We start from the raw sequence: 25508 nt of genomic DNA on the forward strand, positions 1-25508 counted from the left end.
TAGAGCTCCAGTGCTGGCAAGAGACATCTGGGACTATGGGGGCTTGGGAGGGGCACATGGTGCTCCACATTTGTTAAATGAAGCACAAAGGAGGGAAGGAGGAAGGAAAAGAAGAAAGAAATACAAATATCTGAGAAGAGAAGGCGCTAGGAGGTGCTGAGAGGTTGCCAAATGTTAATTTCATTATTTGGCTTCTTTTTTTCTTTTGGGAAATGGAAGACATATAGTTTCCTATTGTTGCTATAACAAATTGCCACCAACTTAGTGCCCTAAAACAATACTACTTTATTCTCTTTCAATTCTGGAAGGCAGAAGTCTGAAAGTGGGTCTCGTGGGCTAAAATCAAAGTGTTAGCAGGGTTGCATTCCTTCTGGAAGCTCTAGGGGAGAATCTCTTCCTTCTCTTTCCAGATCTAGAGGCTGTCTGCATTCCCTGGCTCATGTCCCCTTTCCAGCAATGGCACTTTGAACTCACTTCCGTTGTCACATCTTTTCTGACTCTGACCTTTTTGCTCTTCTCTTATGAGGACCTCTGTGATTACATTGGGCCCACCAAATAATCCAGGATAATCTCCCCATCTCAAGATTCTTAATCATATCTGATAAATCCCTTTTGCATGTAAGGTCATATATTCACAGGTCCTGGAGATTAGGATGTGTGTATCTTTGGGGTGAGGGGGGCATTATTCAGCCTACCACAGAAGGAAACCAGTATGTATAGTTCTACTACCTGCCAGGTGCATAATTAAACAGAACCTCATCCAATCCTTCAACAACCTTGTGAAATACATGCCAGGATTTGCTTTTGAAGTTGAAGAAACTGAGCCTCAGCACAATTTGGGATTCTGCCCAAGGTCAAGTTGCTGGGGTGCAAACCTAGGTCCTTGGACCAGAGCTCAAGCCAGCTTGCCTGGTGCCCTTGCCTCCTGTCATCTCTCCCCTTCACCTCTGCTTCCTCTTTCCTGTCTGGGCTTGTCCATCAGCTCCCCGGATAAGCTGAAGTTGCTGTTTCCCAACTTGTCATGCTCTCCTGAGGATAGTGTAGTCGCAGCTTGATCCTGGGCCCTCAGAATCTTCTTTTAGGCCTTTTTCTTGTCCTCCAAAAATTCAACAAGTATTTTTTGAGCTTATTATGCTGGGTTCTAGAACAGCAGGGAAGATAGACCTAAGCTAAAAATGACAGGAGAGTTTGAGTGATACATGCTCTATCAGACATTTGGACTGTAGCATTGTAGGAAGCCAGAGCAGGGAGTTTCAAGTCCTGGGAACTCTGTGTGAATCTCCACCATTGACCCTGGGCAAAATCTAAGGTCCAGGGAAGAAGCAAAGTCTTCTTTTCTTTCCAGCCCCCTGAGGGACAGACTATTATTAGTCTTTGTGTTCCCTATGCTTTGCACATAGCTGTGCTCTATAAATATTTAAAAGTTGGCAACAAGGTCAATCAAGACAGACACACCAAAAGGAGCAAGCAGTGTCTGAGACCAACGAAGGGTTAAAAGTCACCACAGAAAGGAGTCAGCTCTTTCATTTGGTCTCTCTCTATTCTACCTAGCAACTGATGACACTAAGCATTTCTCCCGTTTTTACTGGGAGAGGGCCCGGATTGTGCTCAGTTGCTAAATCACGGAAGAGCGCATGGTATATAGGTTCTTGAAAGATCAGCAGGGGCCTGTCAGTGTTTTGGTTAAAAGAATCCAAGAAAGAAGGACTTTGGGGGGACTGATGGTGCCCCTGTTACCTCTCATCATTGTATTAACGGTGAAGTATAGCGATGCTCGTGAGTATCCAAGTTCTCTTTGCTCTGAACTCCAAAGCTGAGGCAGCCTAGGGGGAACAGCCTGTCTTCCCAAAATTTGCGGTGAAATAATCAAGAAGCCGGGGCGGAAAGGTGTATTTATTAAACCCAGGACTTGTAGGAGTGACGAACTAGCTGAACAGTTTCCCAGTTCACGTGTGTAGGATTTTGATGTCACCCACCTGAGGGGGTGGAAGCCCTTCTGGAAAGACCCTCCTAGTAACTTCCTCACTTTCCTTCTGAGCATTGTTCCTATTTTGTTTTTCTGCTCATATCTTTTGTTTTACTTCTGTTTCTCCTCTTTACTAGCCTAGTGAGTCTCCTGGGGATGTGGTCAGAGTTTCACGGGCATTGAACAGTGGAGCAGATCATTGTTCAGGTTTATTTATGTTTTCCCTCCTCATCACAAGCCCTACCTGTAACAAAAGATCCCAGAAAGATAAAACCATGGTCCTAGACTTGTTTACTTGGTGCAAGGGACGTCAACTGAGTAGAAGGAGGAGTTTTACATTGTTTCTGAGGCCCGTGTCGCTGGGGAAGCAGATGCCTTCTGTTGCCCCAAATATATGAGAAGGCCCAGGGGCTGGAAGCACCAGGCTTCTCTGCCCTAAGCAAGTGCTCTCCCAGCTAGGAGCCTGCATGCCCAGGTGGGTTGGCGGATAGTGTCTAGAACTCAGTCTGGGCCACCACCATGTGTGGTAACTCAAGAACATGACAGGAAGGAACTCTTTCAAATCATCTGTGTATTAATTCCACTAATGTCTGTTGATGGCCTACTATGTGCCAGGCACTTTTGGGGATTTGACAGACATAGCTCCTGCTTCTATAGAAATTTAGTCCAGAAAAGTCCCACCATTCAAGTCAGAAATGGGAAAGATTGTGGGGTAAGGGTAGGAGACAGATGATGGAAAGAGGAAGGGAAGAGGGAGGTAAAGGGTGATATTTCTAGAAGTTAAAAGCTTATTTATTACCTCCGTTGATCCTCAAAGAACTCTCCCATAATATGACCATGATATCCTCTAAACATAATCTTTCATGTCATGGTGTCACTAACCCTTGTTGTAGGCTAAGAAAATATGCCCATTTCAAGAGGAGGAAACCTCAGCCTAGAGGATTGACTCAGCTCACACAATGAGCAGAGTCAGAAGTAGACCCAGGTCGTCTAGCCTGCAGTCAAAGGCTTTCCACAGTATCACAGTACCTCTGGATGTGGACGCTTGGCACTTTGATAATTGGAAGAATTTAAAATAAAATCAGTCAGCTATAAAGGACAGGAAAGGTCACTTGGTGCTGGTTATTCTCCTTATGACTCCTTAGACTCCCTCCTTCTCTGTCCCGTCTTGTGCCCTGGGAGGCTGACTGCTACAGACTGCATCACCTAGTCTGTCTTGCAGGCTGATTTCTGCTTGGGTTCATCCAATGGGAGATGCTGAAAGGAGAGAGATCAGAGAGCAGGGAGGAAAGAGGGGTTGGGGTGTTTCCTTCCTCCTTCCTCTCTTTCTGTAATGTCTCTGATACTAGCTTGTCCCTCCCCAATATTGTTTTCCCTGAATAGCCCCTTCTTCATGGTTCTAGCTCCCATTGGGCCTCTGTAACACTATTTGCCACTCTTATCTCTGTAGCCCTAGGGGTGGTAACGACTTCCCATAGTTGCTAGCTTCTGGTGCCTCATCATCCCTCATTTGTTCCCTTAACCTTGCCCATACCTCTGCAAGGAGCCCCTTCGTTAATGTCTCTTCATGTGACTCATCTGGAGTGAAGGCTGTTTCCTGCCAGGACCCTGACTGAGCATTCTTGAACGTTGAGGGACATTGACAGGGAAGGGAGATAGGGTTATGAAAAAAGACTTGGTCTACCTGATATTTGGGCCTAATGCTGGCCCTGAATAGGAGCTTCTAGACATGGAAATGCAGGGAGGAGATAGCAGAGTGTTTGGGGTCACAAGTCCAGGAAATGTCAAGATACCTCCAATATCACTTCCTGTGTGTTGCTTTCATTGACTCTGTGGCCTGCAGGTGACTGCTCCTTCTTTTGTACTCCCATAGCTGCTGGTCACAGTTCTACAGTATTCTATTTACAAAATCTTTCCTTCCAGGCTCTCCCTAAAGGCAGAGAGAGCTCTCCTCGTTTTTCTCTTCTTTTTCCCCGGCACTACCTAGTGACCAATAGGCACTTAATAAATACTTCTGGAGTGAATTTATATTCAAAGGTAATGTCCCTAAGAAACTGAAATCATCTGACTGTGAGCCATAGAGAACTTGGGCAGCAATAATGATAACAAATTTGCAACTGTGGTTTACTGTAGTTGCAGAATTTGTATAAAAAAAAAAAGATGTTTCATGCTTTACAACTCATCCTGTTCTTCATTTCAGCCTGTGTGAAACCGTGATTTGGTAATGTGGGTGAGTGTAATTAGGCCAGGGGCATGAATGGGATCTCTCTTGCATAGCCATATGTGGTTTGTGTTTAATCTTGAAATAACCAGGGTCAGTCTTTTGGTATTACTCATAATTCTATGAATGTATCAGTTTGCTTCACAAATGATGGAGTTTTTCACCGACAAGGACTGATGATGGATAAGCTCCCTAAGTTGCCAACTGGGCTCGTGTTAAAAGACTGACTTGCAGATTGTCTGCTTAGAAATGACCTTGAGTTCAAAGAGTTAATATGAGAAAATAAGGGCATTTGCTATAGACTTTATTAGGCTTTAGTCTGTTTCCATGGAGCTGTTGCCAAGGTACAGGCAGTAGAAATTTCTCCAAGACAATGTTTCACTCCCTTAAGGCCCTCTTCTTCTTAGTTGACATTGAATCTATCTAAATCTGAGAAATTCAACTAATTTGCAGATTTTCTTCTGACCAGTTGGAATATCTGTCTATTCTCATTAAAATCCATTGACTTCAATCCTCTTCTCCAGAGGATTGCCAAGAACTGGAGGGAAGGGGCCTAGGTTAAAGATCAAACACGTGATTCTTTAAACTCTTGCTGTATAAAACTCAAATTGAGAAAGATGACAAAGGACATTCTTTCTGATGTCTAAGTGTATATTTATTATTAAAAATCTTTCAGGAGTATACATATCAACTCACATGTTGTTATATCTTCAATGAATCATTTAAAAAGAATAAAATTCATAAAACTGGAATTCTTTTGAGAAATGTGAGACGTATGGTCTTCATTGTATACAGAGAGTCCTGAGAAAAAACCCACCAGAGCTCATTCATTTATTCTCCAAAGCTCTACATGGCCCTACAGTGGTCTCCTTGCTATTCCTCAAACATGTGGAGCGTGTACCCTCCTTGAGGACTTGGGCTTGCTGTTCTGTCTGGAGGTTCTTCTCCCATGACTCACTTCCTCACTTTATTCACATCTCTGCTCAAATGCCACCTGCTCAGAGAGGCCTCTCCTGGTCCCTCTATCTAAAAGATCAGTCCTCTTCACACTCTATCTCCCTTCTCTGCTTTCAACTTTCATCACCACCTGATCGTATATTACATATTTATCTAGTGCCAGTCTTCCTTCTAGAAATTAGCTCAGAGGGCTGGGACTTTGATGTGTTCATTGCTCTATCCCTAGCAGCTTGGAAATTCAGAAAATAATAAAACTTATATGAAAGGAGACATTGGTAACCTCCAAAAGGGTAACCTCAAAGGAGTAAAAAATCAAAAAATCAAGCTGTCACATTCAGCACTTTCAGGCCCTTACTGAGTTCCTGTAGTTAGACGAGTTGTTAGGAGAGGGACTAGCAGTTCTTGCTGTGCATTGAACCATCCACATCACTGCATGGTTGAAAAGTGTCCAAAGGTCCTCTTAACTAAAAATATCGCCATCCACTTCTACCCCTCATTCCCATGATGCCTGAAATTCCAAAGAGTAGTTCCCAGGAATCCTAATCATTTTGACTGTAATAAGGCATTGGGCTATTTGGGAGGGCCAACAAATAATCAGGACTTTGTTGACCTGGTTATCCAGTCAGGACCCACAGCTACTTGTAGGAAGATCTGGAGCCTGGGAAAATCAGGGACAGAGAGTCATCCTTGACACAAGGGGGCGAGAGAGAGCAGTGATGACAGGGCGAGGAGCCTGAGACAGAGCCTGGGTTGGGAAAGTGCCCCTGCATTAGGGCCAGTTGGGTAGTCTAAGGCAGAGAGACTTCCCATAGGAGAAATCAGAGTGTGATTCCTGGCTCCTCCACTTATGCATTCTAAGGATGATCTTGGGCAATTTCCTTCATCTCTCTGCATCTATTTCTGTCTGCAAAATGGGGATTATAAGACCTACCTCAAACGGTTGCTGTGAGGAGTAAATGAGACTCATGTTTATCACGGGCTTAGCATGGTACACAGCACATAGTAGCTACTCAATAAATCAATGCAGTTCTGATAGTTATGCTTCAGATGCTGCTGCTCTTCACGGCTCATTGAAGGCCCAACTTCATGGAAGATTTGCCACCTCCTCCTTGGAACATTTCTGGGTCCTTCACATGAGAGCAGGATCTCTCTTCTCTGAGCTTCTGGAGCACTCTGTTGGTACCTCTTTTGTGGCACTGACTGCTCACTGCCATGTCTTATTGCATTGTATTTATCTACGTTACGTGCTTTAGTTCTCCAATAATACTGTAAGTTCCTGGAGGGAAGAACTGGTGTCTGATTTGTTTTTCTCTTCTTGACGTTGCCTCACAATTCCTTGTACATGGTAGATACCCAATAAATATAAATTGCCCCCAGAGATGAACACCTGAAAACACTTGATTAATTATTTTATAGCCCGGTGATTTTCACAGCCTTTTGTAAAAATGACCCGACTAGTGAATCTGCAGGTTAAAGGGAACATCTCTGAGGACATAAAGTAACCACTGCACCTGGTCTTCTAAGAGCTGTTTGGTTGTGTTGTTCAGGCTTTCCAGCATTGTCTATCAGGGGCTATCGGGACAGGGCAGCAAACGCCCTTTGAGAAGAAGCTTGGCTGGCCTGGACAGAAGACCAAATTCTAAATTGTAGATTTCAGTTTGATAAGTGAGTTGATGCTGATGATCTGTTCATGGAAAGGGAGAGAAAAACACTAATTGCGTAATTATTGGAGCAAGAAGAAAGAATCAGAAGATTAGATTGAACTATATGAAATTGCCATTTTGGTAGATCAGAAATGGTCCAATATAGGTCTTTTCAGATGATTCAACCTTCATAGTTATGCTAGAAATCTGATCACCTGGGCAACACATCCATAGGAGACAAATTATCACACAATCTAATGTACCATGAGAGAAAGGGTGCCGCGGACTTTCTCCTATCTTTACTGTTCTGAGTTACTGACTTAATATCTGTCAACCAACTTCCCGTCACAGCTGATATAGCATCTTGGAAGCCCAACTAAGGAGCAAATGAGACTTGTACCTGTGGATGCACCAGGTTGGTAACTGAATCCATGGCAAATGAAGGGGAGAGGGCTGTGATGTCCTGGAGCAGAGCCACACTGCAGCGGTATGAGGGGTGGATGGGCAGATGACTGGCAGATGGAGGCCAGCCTTTAGGGGCAGAGCAGCCTTTGAAGTCAGGGCTGGCTGGTGGAGAACAACTGCTCCACGACCAGGAATTAGACTGAGATTGAGGTTAGAGAAAAGGACATTACACTGTACTTAGTATTGTCAACAGGCCCTATTTCTCTCTATTTACCTCTTATAAACTCTGGATAATGCGGATTTTTATAAAGTTATATTTTTATTAAAAAGCAAAGTTACATGACTTGTAAATATTATGTGTGAAGATGATGTCAGTGATACTCACTTAGAATAAATCCTCCCATTGAGAGGTGAAGCCCCAAGTCATTAATACTTTTTTTTTTTTGCTTGTTGGCATCTACTAGGAATGCGGACCCCAGAGGTTGTAAAAGGAACCCCGGATTCCAAGGGAAGTTCTATACCAATCCAACATAGCTCAGTAACATAGTCTCTTTTTTATTTCCTTCTTCCTTCTCCTCTCCCGCTTTTTGTCTGGAGTTTGATTTCTGTGAGGTTTTTTTCCTATGAATAACTGTGGGAGCGATTCCTACCTATTTCTTTTCCCCTCCCTCCGTCAGCTCCAGCCACAGGCCTTCTTGCTGCTCCTGGAGCATGCCGGGTGTGTCCTTTCCTCAGGGCCGTTGTACTGTGCCCCTGCATGGACTGCTGTCCCCAGATGTCTGCCTGACTCCCTCACTCCCTGCAGGCACTTGTTCAGAAGCCACCTTCTTGAGGAGGCCTTTCCTAACCACTGCTGTTTAAAATTGTGTTGCTTAGTCATCTTTGCAGCCTTTTCTCCATTGCACTTTTTGAAAGACATGTTATATATTTCATTCATTTTGTATTGTCTGTCTTCCTCCCCTCCTCCCATTAGGGTGTAGGCTCCATAAGGGCAGAACAGTATTTGGCACAGAGGAGATGCTCACATGTTTGTTGAATACACAAATGGATACTAAGAAAGTGTGAGAGCTGATGTTCACGACTTGTTCTTCCTTTTGCCTCCATCTTTAAACAGTTGCATATCTGCAGAGTAGCCACAAAACCTTTCCAGATGTGGAGAAATAGAACTGTTTCAGATTCGGTTGCAGATTCAAGCATGTACACCTCTGCTCCCCTTCACCAGCCAGCTGTTTATGAAAAGTACTTTTTTAAAGTGTAAGTTCCAGGTTAAACAGATTCATATTCATTTCAGCATATTTCATTATTTCAAAGCAGAGAAATAAAATGTTTAGCCAACAATTTAATTCACAAATATTTACGAAGTTCCTACCATGTGCCAAGCTCCCTCTGCTAGGCCTGCAGGAAATACAAAGGAAAAAAGCGAAGTCCCAGTTCTTAAGTGCCTTAGGATCGAGAAGTGGGTAGAAGGTAAGCAATGATAAGGAGAATAGAAGGCAGGCTATGGTAACTATTGGTTTGGGGATAGAATTTGTTCTTCTGCTTCAATCCCTGGCTCTTGTTTTCTTAAGAACCAACATTTCGACCTTGGACAAATTACAAAACCTCTTTGAACCTCTGACTTCTCACCTGTAAAACGGGGATAATAATCCTTCGCGGGTTGTTCCAAGGGACAAACAAACCAATATATGGGATAATACTTTCTAAGAAACCATAAAGTAATAAATTTTATAAAACCCAACACTTTTATGATGATCTTATGTCCAACCTCAGAGGCTTCCACTGGATTGCTTCCCTAGCCCCCACCCCCCACAGGAAGGGAAAGGCAGAGGTAAAAGGTCAAAGCAGTGCAGAGGGGCCTTGGGGGCCCCATGCTCTGCCCAAGCCTGGGGGAGACCAGTCTCCATCTTGCTCAGCACTGCAGCCTACGTGCAGGATACAACCTCCATGGAGGGGCCCCATGGGACTGGGGACCTGCTCTGAACCCTGCCGCGTTGCCTCCGCCCCAGCTGGAGGAACAGGGAGGAAGCGGACCTGGCACTGCATTTACAGAACTGGTGCGATTGGTCCAAAGGGGCCCGGCAGGCCTGGTTCAGTCTCAGGGAATCCTGTGTCCCCTCATCCTTAAGGTAAGGGTACCCTAGCCTTGGGGCGGTCAGTTCTAAAAGATGGTCTCCACGTTATAAATTCTTGTAGAAACAGTTTTAGAGAAAAGAAAATTATAGACAGACTTGCATGCACAAAAGCCGACCCAACCAATTTATGAGCTGATGTTTTAAAATTCAATATTCTTTTGCCTAAATATATATTTATAAATGAAGAGGACGGAGGGAACATCATTAAGTGACATTCAGCCTGGGGAATGGGAGTCTGACACCCGTCCATGGTTCTCCACAGTGACAGGGCCATGTGTGAAGATCTGAGTGCTCAGGGAGTTCACAAAGGGGACAACAGCATTGAGTCAGGCAGTCTGGAAGGACTTTGGGGAAGTGGTGTCTAGAACAGCACTTAGACAGGCAAGAGAAGGCCCTGGACGTGGATGCGGCCCCACACTTTAGAGGGCTCCACTCTGGCCCTCCCCTCGCCGCATCCTTCCCCGCAGAGTGAGGAGTCCCTGTGGTCACCCTGTGTTTGGAGTGCACTGCCCAGATGACTCAGGGCTGCTAGGTTGACACAGGCCTCTTTCTTTGTTCCCTTCTCCTAAGGATGGACTATGCTGTGGGTGAGGGCTCTGCTAGGCCCGAGGAGTGGCCAGGAGGCAGTGTTGTGGATGGAGCTTGAATGAGAGAGCAGGGGTGTTGATGTGTATGTACAAGGCCCTTGGCAGGGCTGGGTGGAGCCAGGGGAGGGCAGTGAAGGAAGTGAGTCTCAGGTCGAGGGCCGGGGGCTGGAGGACGGAGGCCAGCTTTCTCTGTGCCACCTCATTCAGGTTTAGAATTTCACAAAGTCTGGTATTTTTAAACTCGAATGGTCCTGGGTGCTTCTCCTGCAGAATTTGGCTTTTGAGGTCATTTGAAGGTATATTTGTCAAGGTAGGAGGATAGAACATATTTAACAGTTTGTTAGCTTGATTTATTCCTTTTAAATATTTGGATCTCTGCATCTCCTTTGTCCTTGGCCACGCAAACGTCAGGGCTGGTCCTGGGAGTGTCTTTGGAGATGGGTTTTGATGACTGGGAAGGATTTACATGGGTCAGGATGGGGGCCGGCCCCATGGCGTAGTGGTTAAGTGCACGCGCTCTGCTACTGGCGGCCCGGGTTCGGATCCCGGGCGCGCACCGACGCACCACTTGTCAAGCCGTGCTGTGGCGGTGTCCCAAATAAAGTGGAGGAAGATGGGCACAGATGTTAGCCCAGGGCCAATCTTCCTCACCAAAAAGAGGAGGATTGGCATGGATGTTAGCTGAGGGCTGAGCTTCCTCACAAAAAGAAAAAAAAATAGATGGGTCAGGATGGCAGGAGGTAACAAGACAAAAGGCTTAGAGATGGGCATTTCCAGAGAACAGTGAGCAGAATAGGGACGAAAGCCAACGTTGCTGCATTCCTCTGTCTGCAGCTCTTGGGCATAGCATGGAGGCCCTGGGCCTTCTCAGCCCGGGCTCTGCTTACTTCCCAGGCATTGTCTCTCCCAGTTTCTGCGATGCTCGCTGTGCCCAGCCGTCCTCGGCCAACTGTTCCCGCAGCCACACTCTCATACCTCCTGTGTACACCTGTGGTTTCTGCTCTGCTCCCACCACCCTCCCTCCTGTGTCCCCTCCCAGCCCCTTTGCCTGCTCACCTCCTACCTTTCCCTGAGATCTTCACTAAGACATCTCTTCTCTGGAAAGTCTCCCCTGAGGGCCCATGCCCCACACTGACTCCATCACAGCACCGATCACACCACTTTGAAACTGCGTTGTCTGTCTCCACCAGACCGTGAGCTTCTTGGATGAGCTGAGAGAAGTTCAGTGTGGAAGTGGCAGAGAGGGCCAAATGCTTTTTTTTCATTTTAGCCTACTTTTGACCCTTAGTGATTACACAATTCTTATAGTGATATTTGGCCAGAAGAAAAAGTAGAGAAAGAATAAGAAAACGGTTGACAGAGGTGGTTTGGTATAACAGGAAAAGCACTGTGCTTTTAAAAATTTTTCTCAGAAGGCCTGAGCCCTTATGTGAATTTTTACTCTGACTGACCTGGTGTGTGTGTGTGTGTGTGTGTGTGTGTGTGTGTGTGTGTGTGTGTGTGTACGCCTGCACGGGCACACACAGGGGTGGAGTGGGGCCCTCATTTATCCACTCAGAGCCTTCTTTGGTAAAACAAGGAAGTCGGGTTGTCAGGGTTTTCAAACCCTCAGAGTCCCTTAGGGACAGCTCCCCCTGGGGGCCCAATGGGTGGTCCTGGGCTCTTCTCCTGCAGACCAGAGCACCACTCTCTACTTCACTTACAAGTTGAGATTACCTGTAAAATTTCATTCTCATGTTTCCTAACCTGAATCAAAAAGGCTCCAAGTCTTGGGCTGGAGCTCTAAAATCCTTTCCAGGTCCCAGTTCCTGTAGTTCTGTGATTCTGTAAGAGGAAGTGGCAGCTGGGTCCTGGGAGGAATGGGTAGAGCTGAACATGGAGCACTGAGGTGAGGATTAAATGAAATGCAGCTTATGGATCTGGATCATCTGTGACTCTAATATCTTCCTCCTTTGCTTCCCTCCCAGGGACTCACTCTCTCAGATATTTTCGCCTGGGCGTTTCGGATCCTGGCCATGGGATCCCTGAGTTTATTTCAGTTGGGTATGTGGACTCTCACCCCATCACCACATATGACAGTATCTCTCGGCGGAAGGAGCCGCGGGCCTCGTGGATGGCGGAGAACCTCGCACCGGATCACTGGGAGAGGTACACTCAGCTGCTGAGGGGCTGGCAGCAGACGTTCAAGATGGAACTGAAGCACCTGCAGAGTCGCTACAATCACTCAGGTGATGAATGCAGCGGCGATGAACGCTTTCCCTCACTGGTCCCCACCCCGGCAGAGAGGTCCCTGGGCTGACAGCAAGTGTGAGCAGTAGCTGAGTTGCACTCTCTGTGGCTTCTGGCAAAGGCTGGACAATCTGGTTGATGGGGTTCAGTGCCTGCCCTCTGCCCTATGCATCTTCCAAATTGTCTGTCTCTTCTCAGGGAGCCCTTTGTCCTTCGCTCCCCGTATCCCTACCCCATCCCTATTCAGGCTTCTGACCTGTATCTTCTCCTTTCCCATCCTAAATTTGGCCATTCTGTGTCTCATTTCCTGGTGGCCAGACTTAGTGAGTTGTTTGCTTATGCATAATGACTTACTGCATTAACTTCCCCAGGGATATTTCTGGCTCCTGCATATCTCTCCCTCCTCCACTGCACTATAAAGTTTATCAATTAGTCATTCCCATTATGGGATAACTCCCCAAGGCAGGAATTATCATGTTCCTTTGGCATGTAGCAGGTACTCCGCAAATATCTTTTGATAGATGGGCTTATGTCATGGGAACCTCCTGGAGACTCAGTGATGCCGTGGCAGGCCTGTGGGGGGATGTATTCTGGGGCAGAGGATGCTTCCAGCCATGCCCCCACTCACATCACCTGGGGGCCCACCTCTACGTCCCTGTGTAAACCCCTTTCTGGCCTGCATGTGCGTTCCAGGGTTTCACACTTACCAGAGAATGATCGGCTGTGAGTTGCTGGAGGATGGTAGCACCACGGGATTTCTCCAATATGCGTATGATGGACAGGATTTCATTATTTTCAATAAAGACACCCTCTCCTGGACAGCTGTAGATAATGTGGCTCACATCACCAAGAAGGCATGGGAGGCCAATCGGCATGAGTTACAATATCAAAAGAATTGGTTGGAAGAAGAATATATTGCCTGGTTAAAGAGATTCCTAGAGTATGGGAAAGATACCCTGCAGAGGACAGGTAAAGAGAAGGGACAACACCTTGTCCCTTCATCCTCAGAACCCTTGGTCTTATACATAACTTCCCCTAATCTAGGTTATATTCACCGTATTCTGAAATCCATCTTATTAGTTGGACTGCTGTGACCTATAACTCCCTGTGAAAACTTGCCCTATTACTTTTTTTTATCGATATTTTAATAGTTTATAACACTGTGAAATTTTAGGTTGTACATTTTTGTTTGTTCATCACCATATATATGTCTTCCTTCATCCCTTGTGCCCACCTCCTAACCCCATTGCTCCTGGTAACCACAATACAGTTTTCTCTGTCCATGTGTTGGTTTATATTCCACATATGAGTGAGATCATACAGTGTTTGTCTTTCTCTTTCTGGCTTATTTCACTTAACATAATCCCCTCCAGACCCATCCATGTTGTTGCAAATGGGACAATTTTGTCTTTTTTTATGGCTGAGTAGTATTCCATTATATATATGTACCACATCTTCTTGAGCCAATCATCAGTCGAGGGACACTTAGGTTGCTTCCACTCCTTGGCTATAGTGAATAATGCTGCAATGAACATAGGGGTGCATAAGCCTCTTTGTTGTTGATTTCAGGTTCGTTTGATAGATTCCCAGTAGTGGGATAGCTGGATCATAGGGCATCTCTATTTTTAATTCTTTGAGGAATCTCCATACCGTTTTCCATAGAGGCTCCTATACATTTTTAAAGTAAGACCTTGCCTAAGGATGTTAGCATTCTGCTCAGCATTTATCATGTGGAAGGGAACAAACAAAAAAAGGCCAGATGATCTACATTGCAAGGACATAGTTAAGAACTGGATGGTTTAAAACGTCTAAAACTTCAGTAATGTCCTTGAACTTCAATCTCTGCATTTTAAAATATAATTTTGAAGTAACATGCAGATTTTTTTTGAAACATATTATTTTATTTATTTATTTGTTTGTTTGTTTTTATTTTTATTTTTTTTGTGAGCTAGATCAGCCCTGAGCTAACATCCATGCCAATCCTCCTCTTTTTGCTGAGGAAGACTGGCCCTGAGCTAACATCTGTGCCCATCTTCCTCCAGCACTGCCACAGCATGGCCTGACAAGCAGTGCGTCGGTGCGTGCCCGGGATCCAAACCCAGGCGGCCAGCAGCGGAGTGCACGCACTTAACCTCTTTGCCACGGGGCCGGCCCCTACACAATATTTTATAGCTGGTGTAGAAAAGACTGAATCACTGAAGAAAGATGAGTTGAAAGTCCAGAATCTGTTGTATAATCTTCCTCTTCCTTCTCACTTATGAACACATGACTAAGTTTATTTCCTTCCTCAAGAACTGGAAAAATTTTGATATTTTAAATCAATTTTAAAAATCTTTCATTAAACCTTCTCTTGCACAAAGTGGGATGTCTTCCTCTAGAGAGCCAGATCCATCTCTGCTCAATTTAATCAAGTGTTCTACCAGTAAGAATTTTAAAAGCATCATCTTAGTGAAAGGCACTCACTATTGCATGTTGAGAGAGAGAGAACATGGACTTTGGAGCTAGGCAGACTAAGACTAGGTTAACTTAGCCACTTAACTAATTATGTCACCCTGAGAAAAGTTTGAGTTAAAGATTAGTAAAATTGAGATAAAAATTCCTACCTCATAAGTTTGTTGTGAGGATTAAATTGTATAAGCACACGATAACTGGTGGTAGTTGATATCCTTCCATGATTTGTGATAAAAGTGTGAAAAAAACTCACATGTAAAATATTAGGAAAGGGGTTTAACTATAGCTGTGGAGGAATGAAAAATAATTATGAGTAAATGTCTGAATAAAAATGGACTATTTTGGGGAAGTTGTAAGTTAATAAAGTAAATGCCAGAAGACATAGAAAATCTAAATTATAGACTAACAGCTATCGAAAGAATAGGGAAAGTTGTCCTTAAAGTGTCAGGCCAAAATGTTTTCACAAGTGAAGCCTTGTGAAACCTTTCAGACCTTCAAGGAACAGACAGTTTATGCTATTCACACTGTTTCAAAGCTTGAAGAAAGCTTCTTATTTTTCTCTATAAAACCATCATAATTCTAAAAAAGATAAACATTCAGTAAAACTATAGCCCAATCTTACTTATGAATATACCTACAAAAATTCGTAATAAAATATTAGAAGCTGGAACCCAGCAGTATATTAAAAGAATAATTTACCATGACTAAGATACTTTAGGAATGTTTTACTATATCACCAGACTGAAGGAGAAAATCCATGTAACATCTCAATAGATGCCAAGGAGACATTAATTAAAAAAAAAAAATGTAAGAATGCTTCTTAAATATAGCAAATACTGTGTCTGCAGTCAGTCCTCTGTATCCGCAGTTTCGTATCCATTGATTCAACCAGCACTGGATCAAAAAACAATCTTTGGATTGTTGATTTCAGGTTGCCCTATTACTTTTTTTTTTTTTTTTTTTTTTTTAGCTTATTTGTTTATTGCAGTAACATTGGTTTATAACATTGCAAAAATTTCAGGTGTACATCATTGTACTTCTATTTCTGCATGGACTACATCATGTTCACCACCAAAATACTAATTACAACCCATCACCACACACATGTACCGAATTATCCCTTTCACCCTCCACCTTCCCCCCTTCCCCTCTAGTAACCACCAATCCAATCTCTGTCCCTATGTGTTTGTTTATTGTTGTTATTATCTACTACTTAATGAAGGAAATCATACGGTATTTGCCCCTCTCCCTCTGACTTATTTCACTTTGCATTATACCCTCAATGTCGATCCATGTTGTCACAAATGGCTGGATTTTCGTTTCTTATGGCTGAGTAGTATTCCATTGTGTATATATACCACAGCTTCTTTATCCATTCGTCCCTTGATGGGCACTTAGGTTGCTTCCAAGTCTTGGCTATTGTGAATAAGGCTGCAATGAACACAGGGGTGCATGTACCTTTGCAAATTGGTGTTTTCAAGTTCTTTGGATAAATACCCAACAGTGGAATAGCTGGATCATATGGTAGTTCTATCCTTGATTTTTTGAGGAATCTCCATACTGTTTTCCATAGTGGCTGCACCAGTTTGCACTCCCACCAGCAGTGTATGAGAGTTCCCTTCTCTCCACATCCTCTCCAACACATGTTGTTTCCTGTCTTGTTAATTATAGCCATTCTGACGGGCGTGAGGTGATATCTCATTGTAGTTTTGATTTGCATTTCCCTGATAGTTAGTGATTTTGAACATCTTTTCATGTGTCTGTTGGCCATCTGTATATCTTCTTTGGAGAAATGTCTGTTCAGGTCTTTTGCCCATTTTTTAATTGGGTTGGTAGTTTTTGTTGTTGAGATGCATGAGTTCTTTATATATTTTGGAGATTAAGCCCTTATCAGATGTATGGTTTGCAAATATCTTCTCCCAATTGTTAGGTTGTCTTTTCGTTTTGTTGATGGTTTCCTTTGCTGTGCAGAAGCTTTTTAGTTTGATGTAGTCCCATTTGTTTATTTTTTCTATTGTTTCTCTTGCCCGGTCAGATGTGGTGTTTGAAAAGATGTTGCTAAGACCGATGTGGAAGAGCGTACTGCCTATGTTTTCTTCTAGAACTTTCACAGTTTCAGGTCTTACATTCAAGTCTTTAATCCATTTGGAGTTAATTTTTGTGTATGGTGTAAGGTAAGGATCTACTTTCATTTTTTTGCATATGGCTATCCAGTTTTCCCAACACCATTTGTTGAGGAGACTTTCTTTTCCCCATTGTATGTTCTTGGCTCCTTTGTCAAAGAATCAGCATCTTGACAAGATTCAGCAATTCTGCTTCTCTTGATGGAGTGGACTACCTCCAGGGACACCTCCTTTTTGGGGATCTAGTGAAACAAATCCTTCCATCTCCTGTTGGTGATAAGCTGGGAAGTGGAGCAATTCTGATAAGTTGTTTGGTTACTAAGGGCTCACGCAACACCAGTATGAGTGAAAATCTGGACTTACAAAGAAGACAAACTGAGAGTCTTTGCTTTACTAAAGGATTTGTGATAAGATTCCTTTCAGTAAAAAGCTCATCTTATACATTAAAGACATGATTCAATTGTTCAACTTTTAGTTAATGCAGAACTTTTCACTTATAATCTTATTCAAAGTGAATTATGTCTGTATCATGTGACGGGAAACTCCTAGACACAATCTGCCTTTTCCGACAGGGGTGATCTTTAGTGGTGGGACTTTCCAGAGCTGTGAGGGGCCCCTGGGGAGGCATCTGGGCCACAGTTGTGAGCGTGGACTCTCTGTCCAAGAGCATCAGCTGTGGAGGTAGATGACTAGAGTTTGAGCTTCAACTCTCCCACTCCCTAGCTGAATACTCATCTTAATCATAACGGTTGCAGGTAACAGAAACCTACTCAAACTGGCTAAGCACAAAGAGGGAAGCTATTTGAAAGGCAGGAATCAGGGCAGTGTGGGGACCCGGGGAATTAAAACCAAGATTTGAATGGCTTTCTCTGAGGTGAGGATGTGGCAGCCAGCATCAAGCTCATATCCTCGTAGCTTCACCATCTCAGAAGAATGGGCTTCTCTCTCCCAGCTCTAGTTACAAAAAATTTTTTACCACAGGAGGACTCTGGTTGGCCTGAGTTGGATCATGGGCTGCCTCTTGGACTAATCATTGTGACCATCAGGATAAATTTCTAAGATTGGCCATGGGTAACAGAGTTCCAGCAAGAACTAAATGACACACTCAAAATAGTTTAACTGAGGAGAATTCAACAATGGGACTATCTACAGAGGTATAATCAGGACTGAGGGAAACAGGGCTAGTGAAGTACATAGAGATTTGTAACAGAGGGAAACTATTACACACCATAGATCTGAAGGGCAAGGGGAGGGACTGTTGTTACCAGACCCCAGCGAGGGGGGTACCCTGGAGGCGCCTTCTAGCAAGAGCTGTGGCTGTGCAGGAGCTCGGTCACTGGCAGATGGCAGTGGTTGGGGAACTGGTGGACAAGACCTCAACCCCTCTCTCCTCCAGTTCTCTGATCTTTGCTGAAGATGCTCCTCCCAGTGGCCAAACCCAGCCAGAAGCGGGGGGGCCAAGGGAGCCCTGGAGGCGCAGTCTGATGAGCACAGGCTCCTGGGGCACAGAGCAGGGCACAGAAGGTCAGAGACTATATCGGGGGGCTAGCAAAGAGAGGATAACCAGTGCACACAGTTTGGGTTATGTCTGGGTGGCAGGATTAAGATTGGTACCTCTTAACAGAAGCACATGTTAGAGTGGGGTGGACAAATTTTCCAATGTATATCTTGTGTCTGTCAGGAGAAGAGGTTCTTGTTATCAGAAAAAGTGGGCTAATTGATGCTAGGCCAAGAAAGCAATAATCTTGAGTAAAATAAATGGATGTGATAATGCCTGCCTCACAGAAATTGATGTGAAACGCTATATGTGAAAGGTCTCTGTTCACACATTAAATGTTATTACTGTAGCCAGACTGAAGAATGTTTGACAGCTTAGGATCTGGTTGAAATCTATGGCCAACTTCGGGTTGCATGGGATGCTTAATCACTAAGACATCTTAGGCCGAGGCTAGGTAGATCTGGAGAGGGGCCATATGAGTCTCCACTTGCTGATCTTGATGAGCGGCATCACCTTTGGCTGCAGACAAAGAGAACCCCCAGTTGCCTGGCCTACTGCTCTCAGTGAATCTAGCCCTGGGAAGAAGGTAGGGAAACTAGGACAAAGTTGCTCTGAATTGGGATTCGAGGGTTAATACTAATCCTGTTGATTCTCTCTGGGGTGGGGAGCTCTTTGGGAAGATGGGGGAGCCTGGGTACCTGGGTTGTATGGGAAGAGTGTAGGAAGTCTGACTTCAGTGTATCTGCTCCCCCTCCAAGCCTCCTCTCTGTCTACCGTGAGTGTCCTCATAGGGTCTCAACACTTTGGTCAAAGCCCATTCTTAGAAAAGGATATGGGATCAGTTCCTTACAGGCACTGTCTCACCTGGTGGAGTTTGTATTTTCTTTTTAATATTGGAAAGCCTTTTTTTCCTACTAAATTTCATGCCTCAGGAAAAAGAAAAGGAAGGTATTGTTGAGGTGAAGGCTCTTCCCTGTATCGGGGTGGCAGATAGCAAAGTGGGGTGAGGAGGCAAGTCTTAGAGATGAGCAGGAAGCAGTCCCTCCAGGCATGCTGTCGGGCTCTGTATGGCTCCCATCTGGATGTGACCCAGTGTCAGCAGGAGACGTTAAGGACAGCACCATATGGAAAATTAGCAGATAGTCAAGAGGAAGCAAGACCACAACTGGACAATTCTTTGTTGTCACTGCTGGAGCCCCTCCATGATGTGAATTTCTATAGCCCCTTCGAGGGCATAACCATGACATAATTTACCTTACATATTTTTATGCCTGATGACAATCACTGTCTTCCTCCATTCGGGCTGCTATAACAAAATACCACAGACTGGGTAACTTATAAACAACAGAAATTTATTTCTCACAGTTCTGGAGGCTGGAAGTCCGAGATCAGGGTGCCAGCATGGTCGGATGGGTGTGTTCTGTGTTGCAGACTGTCGACTTCTCACTGTGCCCTCACATGGTGGACGGGGGCTAGGGATCTCTCTGGAGCCTCTCTTATGAGGCACTAATCCCATTTATGAGAGTTCCACCCTCAGGACTTATGCACCTCCCAAAGACCCCACCTCCTAACATCATTGCTTTTGGGAGTTAGGATTTCAGCATATGAATTTGGGGAGGACACAAACATTCAGACCATAGCAATCACCAAAGTGCCAGCCCAAGTACACAAGGCGGTTCAGAGCCAAGGCTGAGCTCAGACGGCCGTGATATCTATTTGCACTCGCACAGAATTGAGAAAAAGGAGTGCTGAGTTCTAATCTCCCATCTTTTGTTCATCACAAATAGTTGCTTGTGCATTTTGCAGCCCAGTTTTCCTTTTCCTTTTCTCCCCTTAGAGCAGAGAGCATGGCTCAGCTCCACATTTGTCATTCCCAAGCATACTGCCCTAGTAGGAAGGACACAATAAATAAGTTTGTTGTTGATAAACCTGGGTTCTGGGTCATTCTTGGTTTTAGATGTTTCCTGCAATGAAGAAAATTAATTGGGAAACCCAGTTGCCAAGTTCTAATATTGTATGCTCAGTACATAAAAGATACTTCTATTTAACTTCAGCTTCTTCTTCCTAGAGCCTCCACTGGTCAGAATAAATCGCAGAGAAATTTTTCCAGGGATTACAACTCTTTTCTGCAGAGCTCATGGCTTTTACCCCCCAGAAATTTCCATGATCTGGATGAAAAATGGAGAAGAAATTGAGCAAGAAATGGATTATGGAGACATTCTTCCCAGTGGGGATGGGACTTATCAGACATGGGTATCAGTTGAGCTGGATCCTCAGAGCAGCGAACTTTACTCCTGTCATGTGGAGCACTGTGGCCTCCACATGGTTCTTCAGGTCCCCCAGGGTAAGGACAGGGTTGTGGCTGTCTGGGGAGGGGAGATTGAGGAAAGGGAGCAAGCAGGAAGTGTGGATCACTGCATGCTTTGAAATGGGTCCTTTAAATCAGAGGTTCTCTCACTTTTTGGTCTCAGGGCTCCTGTATACTTTAAAAATTATTGAGGACCCCAAAGAACTTTTTGCTTATGTGGGTTATATCTATTCTATTTACTGTATTAGAAATTAAAAATTAAAAAAAATTTAAACACAAGAAAACACAAGCACATACTTCCTTATCTGTCAGAGCGATGATGTTATCACATATCATGGGATGTCTAGAAAACTCCACTGTACACAGGTGAGAAATTGAGATTAAAAATGGGAAATCATGACTTAGACCTCATGGACTCCCTGAAAGGGACTTAAGGACCCCTGGGGCATCAGACCGCATTTTGAGAACTGCTGTTCCTCTGTTTTAGATGATTACCCTACACGGAGCTATGATGTGAGAAGTGACAGTAAGAAAAATAGTGGTGGGCTTCCCAAAGACCAGGGCGGGACAAAAGTCCCCAGAAATTAACATAGAAGGGGAGAAGGACTTGTTGATTTTTCCTCATTTTCTTGCTTTCAGAATCAGAAACTATCCCTCTGGTGATGAAAGCTGTCGCTGGGTCCATTGTCCTCGCCATTGCCCTGGCTGGAGTCGGTGTCCTAGTCTGGAGAAGAAGGCCTCGAGGTGAGAAGCATGTGGAAGGATCCTAGGGGCTGCCGATGGTCTCTCTGCAGCTCCACTTTTACTTTCTGTGCCTGCCACTCTAAGCCGGTTTAGAAATGGGTTGAGCTTTGCTTTGCGATCACATAAGGACCTGGAACACCTCTCCCACCATACAGGGAACACACACCACGGATAATGCTTGCAAGGAGAGTGGTCTGTTTCATAGGTGATGCCTGACATCAACAAAGGCTTATAACTCCTGTCCAGGTGAACTGTCCCCCTAGAAGTTGGGTCAGAGAATACATAGTGATCTTGATTTGTCTTTTTCTAAACTGTATCCTTATTAATTACTATTGACTTTTAAGGACATTTTGTCCTCTGTTTCAAGACTTCAGTAAGTTTTCCCATTTTGACAACATTTTTCTGCCCCAATCATAGGAAAGTCTTTTTTCTTCTAAATTCATCTTTCAACACATAAAATGTTGAAGAATAGATAACTTTGGGAAAGGGGAAGGAGAAATGAGAGAGATAGAGGCTTTTGATACCTTGGGGGAAAAATTATTAATTCAGTAAATATGTATTAAATACCTACTATGTTCCAGGCACTGTACTGGATGCTGGGATATAGCTGTGCAAAAGCCAGACATGACCTCTGCTGTTAGAGAGCATACGGCCTAGTCTTGTAAGGTCCTTCCCCGACTCTGGCTTCACTAGGTGCTCAAGCTGATCACAGTGTAACCTGGATTACGGGTTGAACCCAGTGTGGACCAGGAGCTTGGCTTTGTTTCATAGCCGTAGACTTCAACCCCAATTCAGGTGATACTGTACACAGCATGTTATTAGATCAAAGTGAAACCAACTCCTTTATTAGAAAATCAACTCAGAGAGTTAACAGGTCATTAATGTTTTCTTTATAAAGTACAGCACTAATCCCAATCTAATAAATGATAGCTGCTGAAGGAAAAAAAATTTTTTTTTTTTTTACAATGACACACCTCTCTCAGGAATGATATACACTGTGAGTTCCTGCTTTTTATCCTATGGAGTTTGTGAATTTGAGTGAAAATTTGTCAAGTACTAAGAGAATCTTGACAAAGCAGACTAAAAATGTCAATGCTTCTCAGATTTTGCTGAACATTGCATAATTTATTTTTGAGCTATAAGGAAAAATGCACATATCTGACTATAAACTCTTTTCCTTTCAGAGCAAAATGGAGTCATCTACCTTGCTACACCAGATCAATGACTGGAGATAGCTCTTTTCCAGTTCTCTTTCCTCTAGGAATCATGGTCTTCTCTGTCTCCTATGGATTCAAGTCCAGTGCTCAAAGCTCTTGACCACACCCACAACAGACGTGGATATTATAGGATTGAATATTTAGGGCAGGAAAGTAGGAGCCAGGAAATTTTCTTTGTTCTTTGGCTCCAAAAAGACTGTTAGTTTTCGAGCTCATTTGATGGACTCCTTTTTCATATTTGGCTCTAAATGTAGCTTGTGTCATGACACGATACTTCTCTCCACCCCATTTGTCAACAATAGTTTACAAGTAGACTAGAGAATCTCGGAGCTGGAAGGAACTATCTGATCCAGGGAAGGAAATGTCTTCTACAGTGCCTTTGACTTGAGCATCCAGCCTCCACTTGACTACCCCCAGTGGAGGGGCACCTCACTATGTCATAAAATGGCCTTTCTCCTTCATCTTCTTTCATGAGAATGTTTATTATGCAAGAGCTTTGAATATTATGGGCGCCATGACTGTGTCCCTACAGACAGGGTTGAACCACCCCATGAGAGTAGCCAGCCAGTTTCTACAATGGCTTGTGAATGGCCAGATTGTTTTACACATTTCCTGGCCTGAGAAAAAGCAAAAATGCCCTTGTTCTTATGGCAAATCTGCCCGGTAGCTTGGAATCTTGAAAATAGGCCTGGTTGGATCTGTGGAGGTGGTCCTGTTCTTTCTGTCTTTTGTGGGTAAGAACAATAATTATCAGACATATTATTACCTTCAGTGGAACCACAGAGACATGGACCCAATTGAAATCTTTTAATGTAAAAATGATAGCTTGTTTATGTCTCAGAAGAGGGTTCAATTCTAATTTCTGTTCATCCTCTACTGGCTTATTGTGGATGAACCTGACTCCTCTTTATACATATGTTATTCTCCATACATATGCACTGGGAATAAATAAAAGTCCCACTGTGAGAATTAACATCCCCTTAATCCCCCTTACTCTCCTCAACCCCCTAAAATCCTCGCCACCATTTACCTCTTGTCCTACCATGTGTAGCTGCTGGTCCTAAGGTTGACCGTGAGTTACAAATTCATCCATCCCACTCCTCTGACCCTGTCTGACTGCATACCTCAGCCCTAATACTTACTTCAGTGGCCCCAACTTTGACAACTGCTTTGGAAATGTACCTCAGGCTTGACTTTCCTCTCCCTTGACCATGACATTTGCCCTCTGGCTTTAATCATCACAGCCATAGGTAAAGACACTTTCCGTGTGCCAGGCCTCAGAGAACCCACCTGCCAGGCCTACTCCTTGCTCCACTGTCCCCACGTAGTTCCATGGATGAAGCTCGCACTGTATGTCTCCCTTTTCTGTCACCAGTTGAGTTGCGTAGGAGCACAATTGTGTTTACTTATTTTGTTTTTAGGGTTGCTGTGGGCAGTTTCCATTCCATCTTTTTTTGTTGTCGTTGTTAAGGAAGATTTGCCCTGAGCTAACATCTGTGCCAGTCTTCCTCTATTTTGTATGTGGGTTGCCACCACAGCATGGCTGCTGATGAGTGGTGTAGGTCTGCACCTGGGAACTGAACCTGGGATGCCAAAGCAGAGTGCGATGAACTTAACCACTAGGCCAAGGGGCAGGCCCCATCCATACCATCTTTTAAGCAGTGTCGCACTATGAAGAGAGCACTTTATTTCTGTTTTCTTCTTACAATCAGAATAGTTAGGACTTAATATATTTTTGGATGGACACATAGTGATAGAGGTGATGTATCTATGTAAATGTCAGGTGCATGGTGTTTTCATCAAAGACAAGAATGGCCAAAGCTTCTTTGTGCTCCCAGGGCCTTGCCCCATACCTAACACAAATAAAAATGCCCAAATGGGTGAAGAGGAGGAAGTGGAGGCAAGGATAAGGATGCAGTGACAAGATATTCTGTAATGCACTTGCAGCATTTCTGTTTCTCTCTTGGGGATTTTATAATATAAAGAGTTGTCATATAAATATAATATAATATAAATAAAGGGGTGACTTTAAAAAATACCCCAAATTTTGCAATCTTCATTTTACCAGGGTTCAAAATTATATTATTTCTTAATAATATTATACTTGTTATTGCTCCCTTAATTCATGTTTGTTGAGTACAGATGCTCAGTAATCAAAATCTATGAAATATTTGGTAACATAATCTAAACACTAAAAACAGGAGCCAGCCCTGTGGCTTAGTGGTTAAGTGCGTGTGCTCTGCTACTGGTGGCCTGGGTTCAGATCCTGGGCGCTCACTGAAGCAGTGCTTCTCCGGCCATGCTGAGGCCACGTCCCACATACAGCAACTAGAACGATATGCAACTATGACATACAACTATCTACTGGGGCTTTGAGGGGAAAAAAAAAAAAAGGAGGAGGATTGGCAATAGATGTTAGCTCAGAGCCGGTCTTCCTCAGCAAAAAGAGGAGGATTAGCGTGGATGTTAGCTCAGGGCTGATCTTCCTCACAAAAAAATAAATAAATAAATAAATAAAACTGTTTAAGAAATATATATATATAAAAACAAAGAACTGTGCCATCACCACAATCATGTTTTGACTTTGAATTGTCTTTACTTAATATTTGGATTAAGAACACTAGATAAGAAATCTTTTCAACTCTGTTCTTTATTTTTTTTTTAACTCCATTCCATTTATTATCTGTTTTCTTTTTAAGCACATACAGACGAAGATGTAGTACATTTAAATGGCAGAGTAACAGGGAGGGCAGGAAAGTAGTTTGAAGAGCAGTGTGAAAGTCAGGCAAGGTTTTCCAGGGCCAGACTCCTCTGTAGTTGGGGTCCTGAGCTGTCCCGTCAGAGGGTTGGCATCTGCCTCTCCTTGCTTCCACTATTTTCAAGTTCTTCCAAGCCTTCCCTTATTTCAGAGGAACTGCTTGGTTTTTCCTCTCCTCTCTATTTTTGGCCTGAGAGGAGATTGTTTTTGCACTTGTGGCCATGAGGAACAGTCATCCACTAGGGAGGCTGGTTGATCATTTTCTGGCA

The 25508-nt window shown here is 43.9% G+C and overlaps 1 protein-coding gene across 2 annotated transcripts; it reads left to right on the forward strand.

Moving 5' to 3' along the window:
- Positions 1–1649: 1649 nt before the first annotated feature.
- On the forward strand, positions 1650–25084 carry LOC101406881 (major histocompatibility complex class I-related protein 1). Of its 2 annotated transcripts, XM_087438703.1 has the most exons (7): positions 1653–1776; positions 8307–8446; positions 11879–12139; positions 12834–13109; positions 20281–20556; positions 21160–21264; positions 22449–25084. In XM_087438703.1, the coding sequence occupies exons 2-7, from the start codon at positions 8425–8427 to the stop codon at positions 22487–22489; spliced, it is 981 nt and encodes a 326-aa protein (XP_087294829.1). In that variant the 5' UTR covers positions 1653–1776; positions 8307–8424; the 3' UTR covers positions 22490–25084. The 2 variants fall into 2 exon arrangements, with proteins under 2 accessions (XP_004425024.3, XP_087294829.1); XM_004424967.3 differs by lacking the exon at positions 8307–8446 and having other exon boundaries at positions 1650–1776.
- Positions 25085–25508: the final 424 nt, after the last annotated feature.

This window comes from Ceratotherium simum, chromosome 2 (genome assembly GCF_057802395.1).
Source record: "Ceratotherium simum simum isolate JZ-2026a chromosome 2, ASM5780239v1, whole genome shotgun sequence".
NCBI lineage: Eukaryota > Metazoa > Chordata > Mammalia > Perissodactyla > Rhinocerotidae > Ceratotherium > Ceratotherium simum.

Coding starts and splice junctions, on each gene's coding strand:
- LOC101406881 (XM_004424967.3), top strand. CDS start 1,722: ATGGTGCCCCTGTTACCTCTCATCATTGTATTAACGGTGAAGTATAGC. Junction 12,140..12,833: donor GAGTCGCTACAATCACTCAG/GTGATGAATGCA, acceptor TGTGCGTTCCAG/GGTTTCACACTTACCAGAGA. Junction 20,557..21,159: donor GGTTCTTCAGGTCCCCCAGG/GTAAGGACAGGG, acceptor TCTTGCTTTCAG/AATCAGAAACTATCCCTCTG.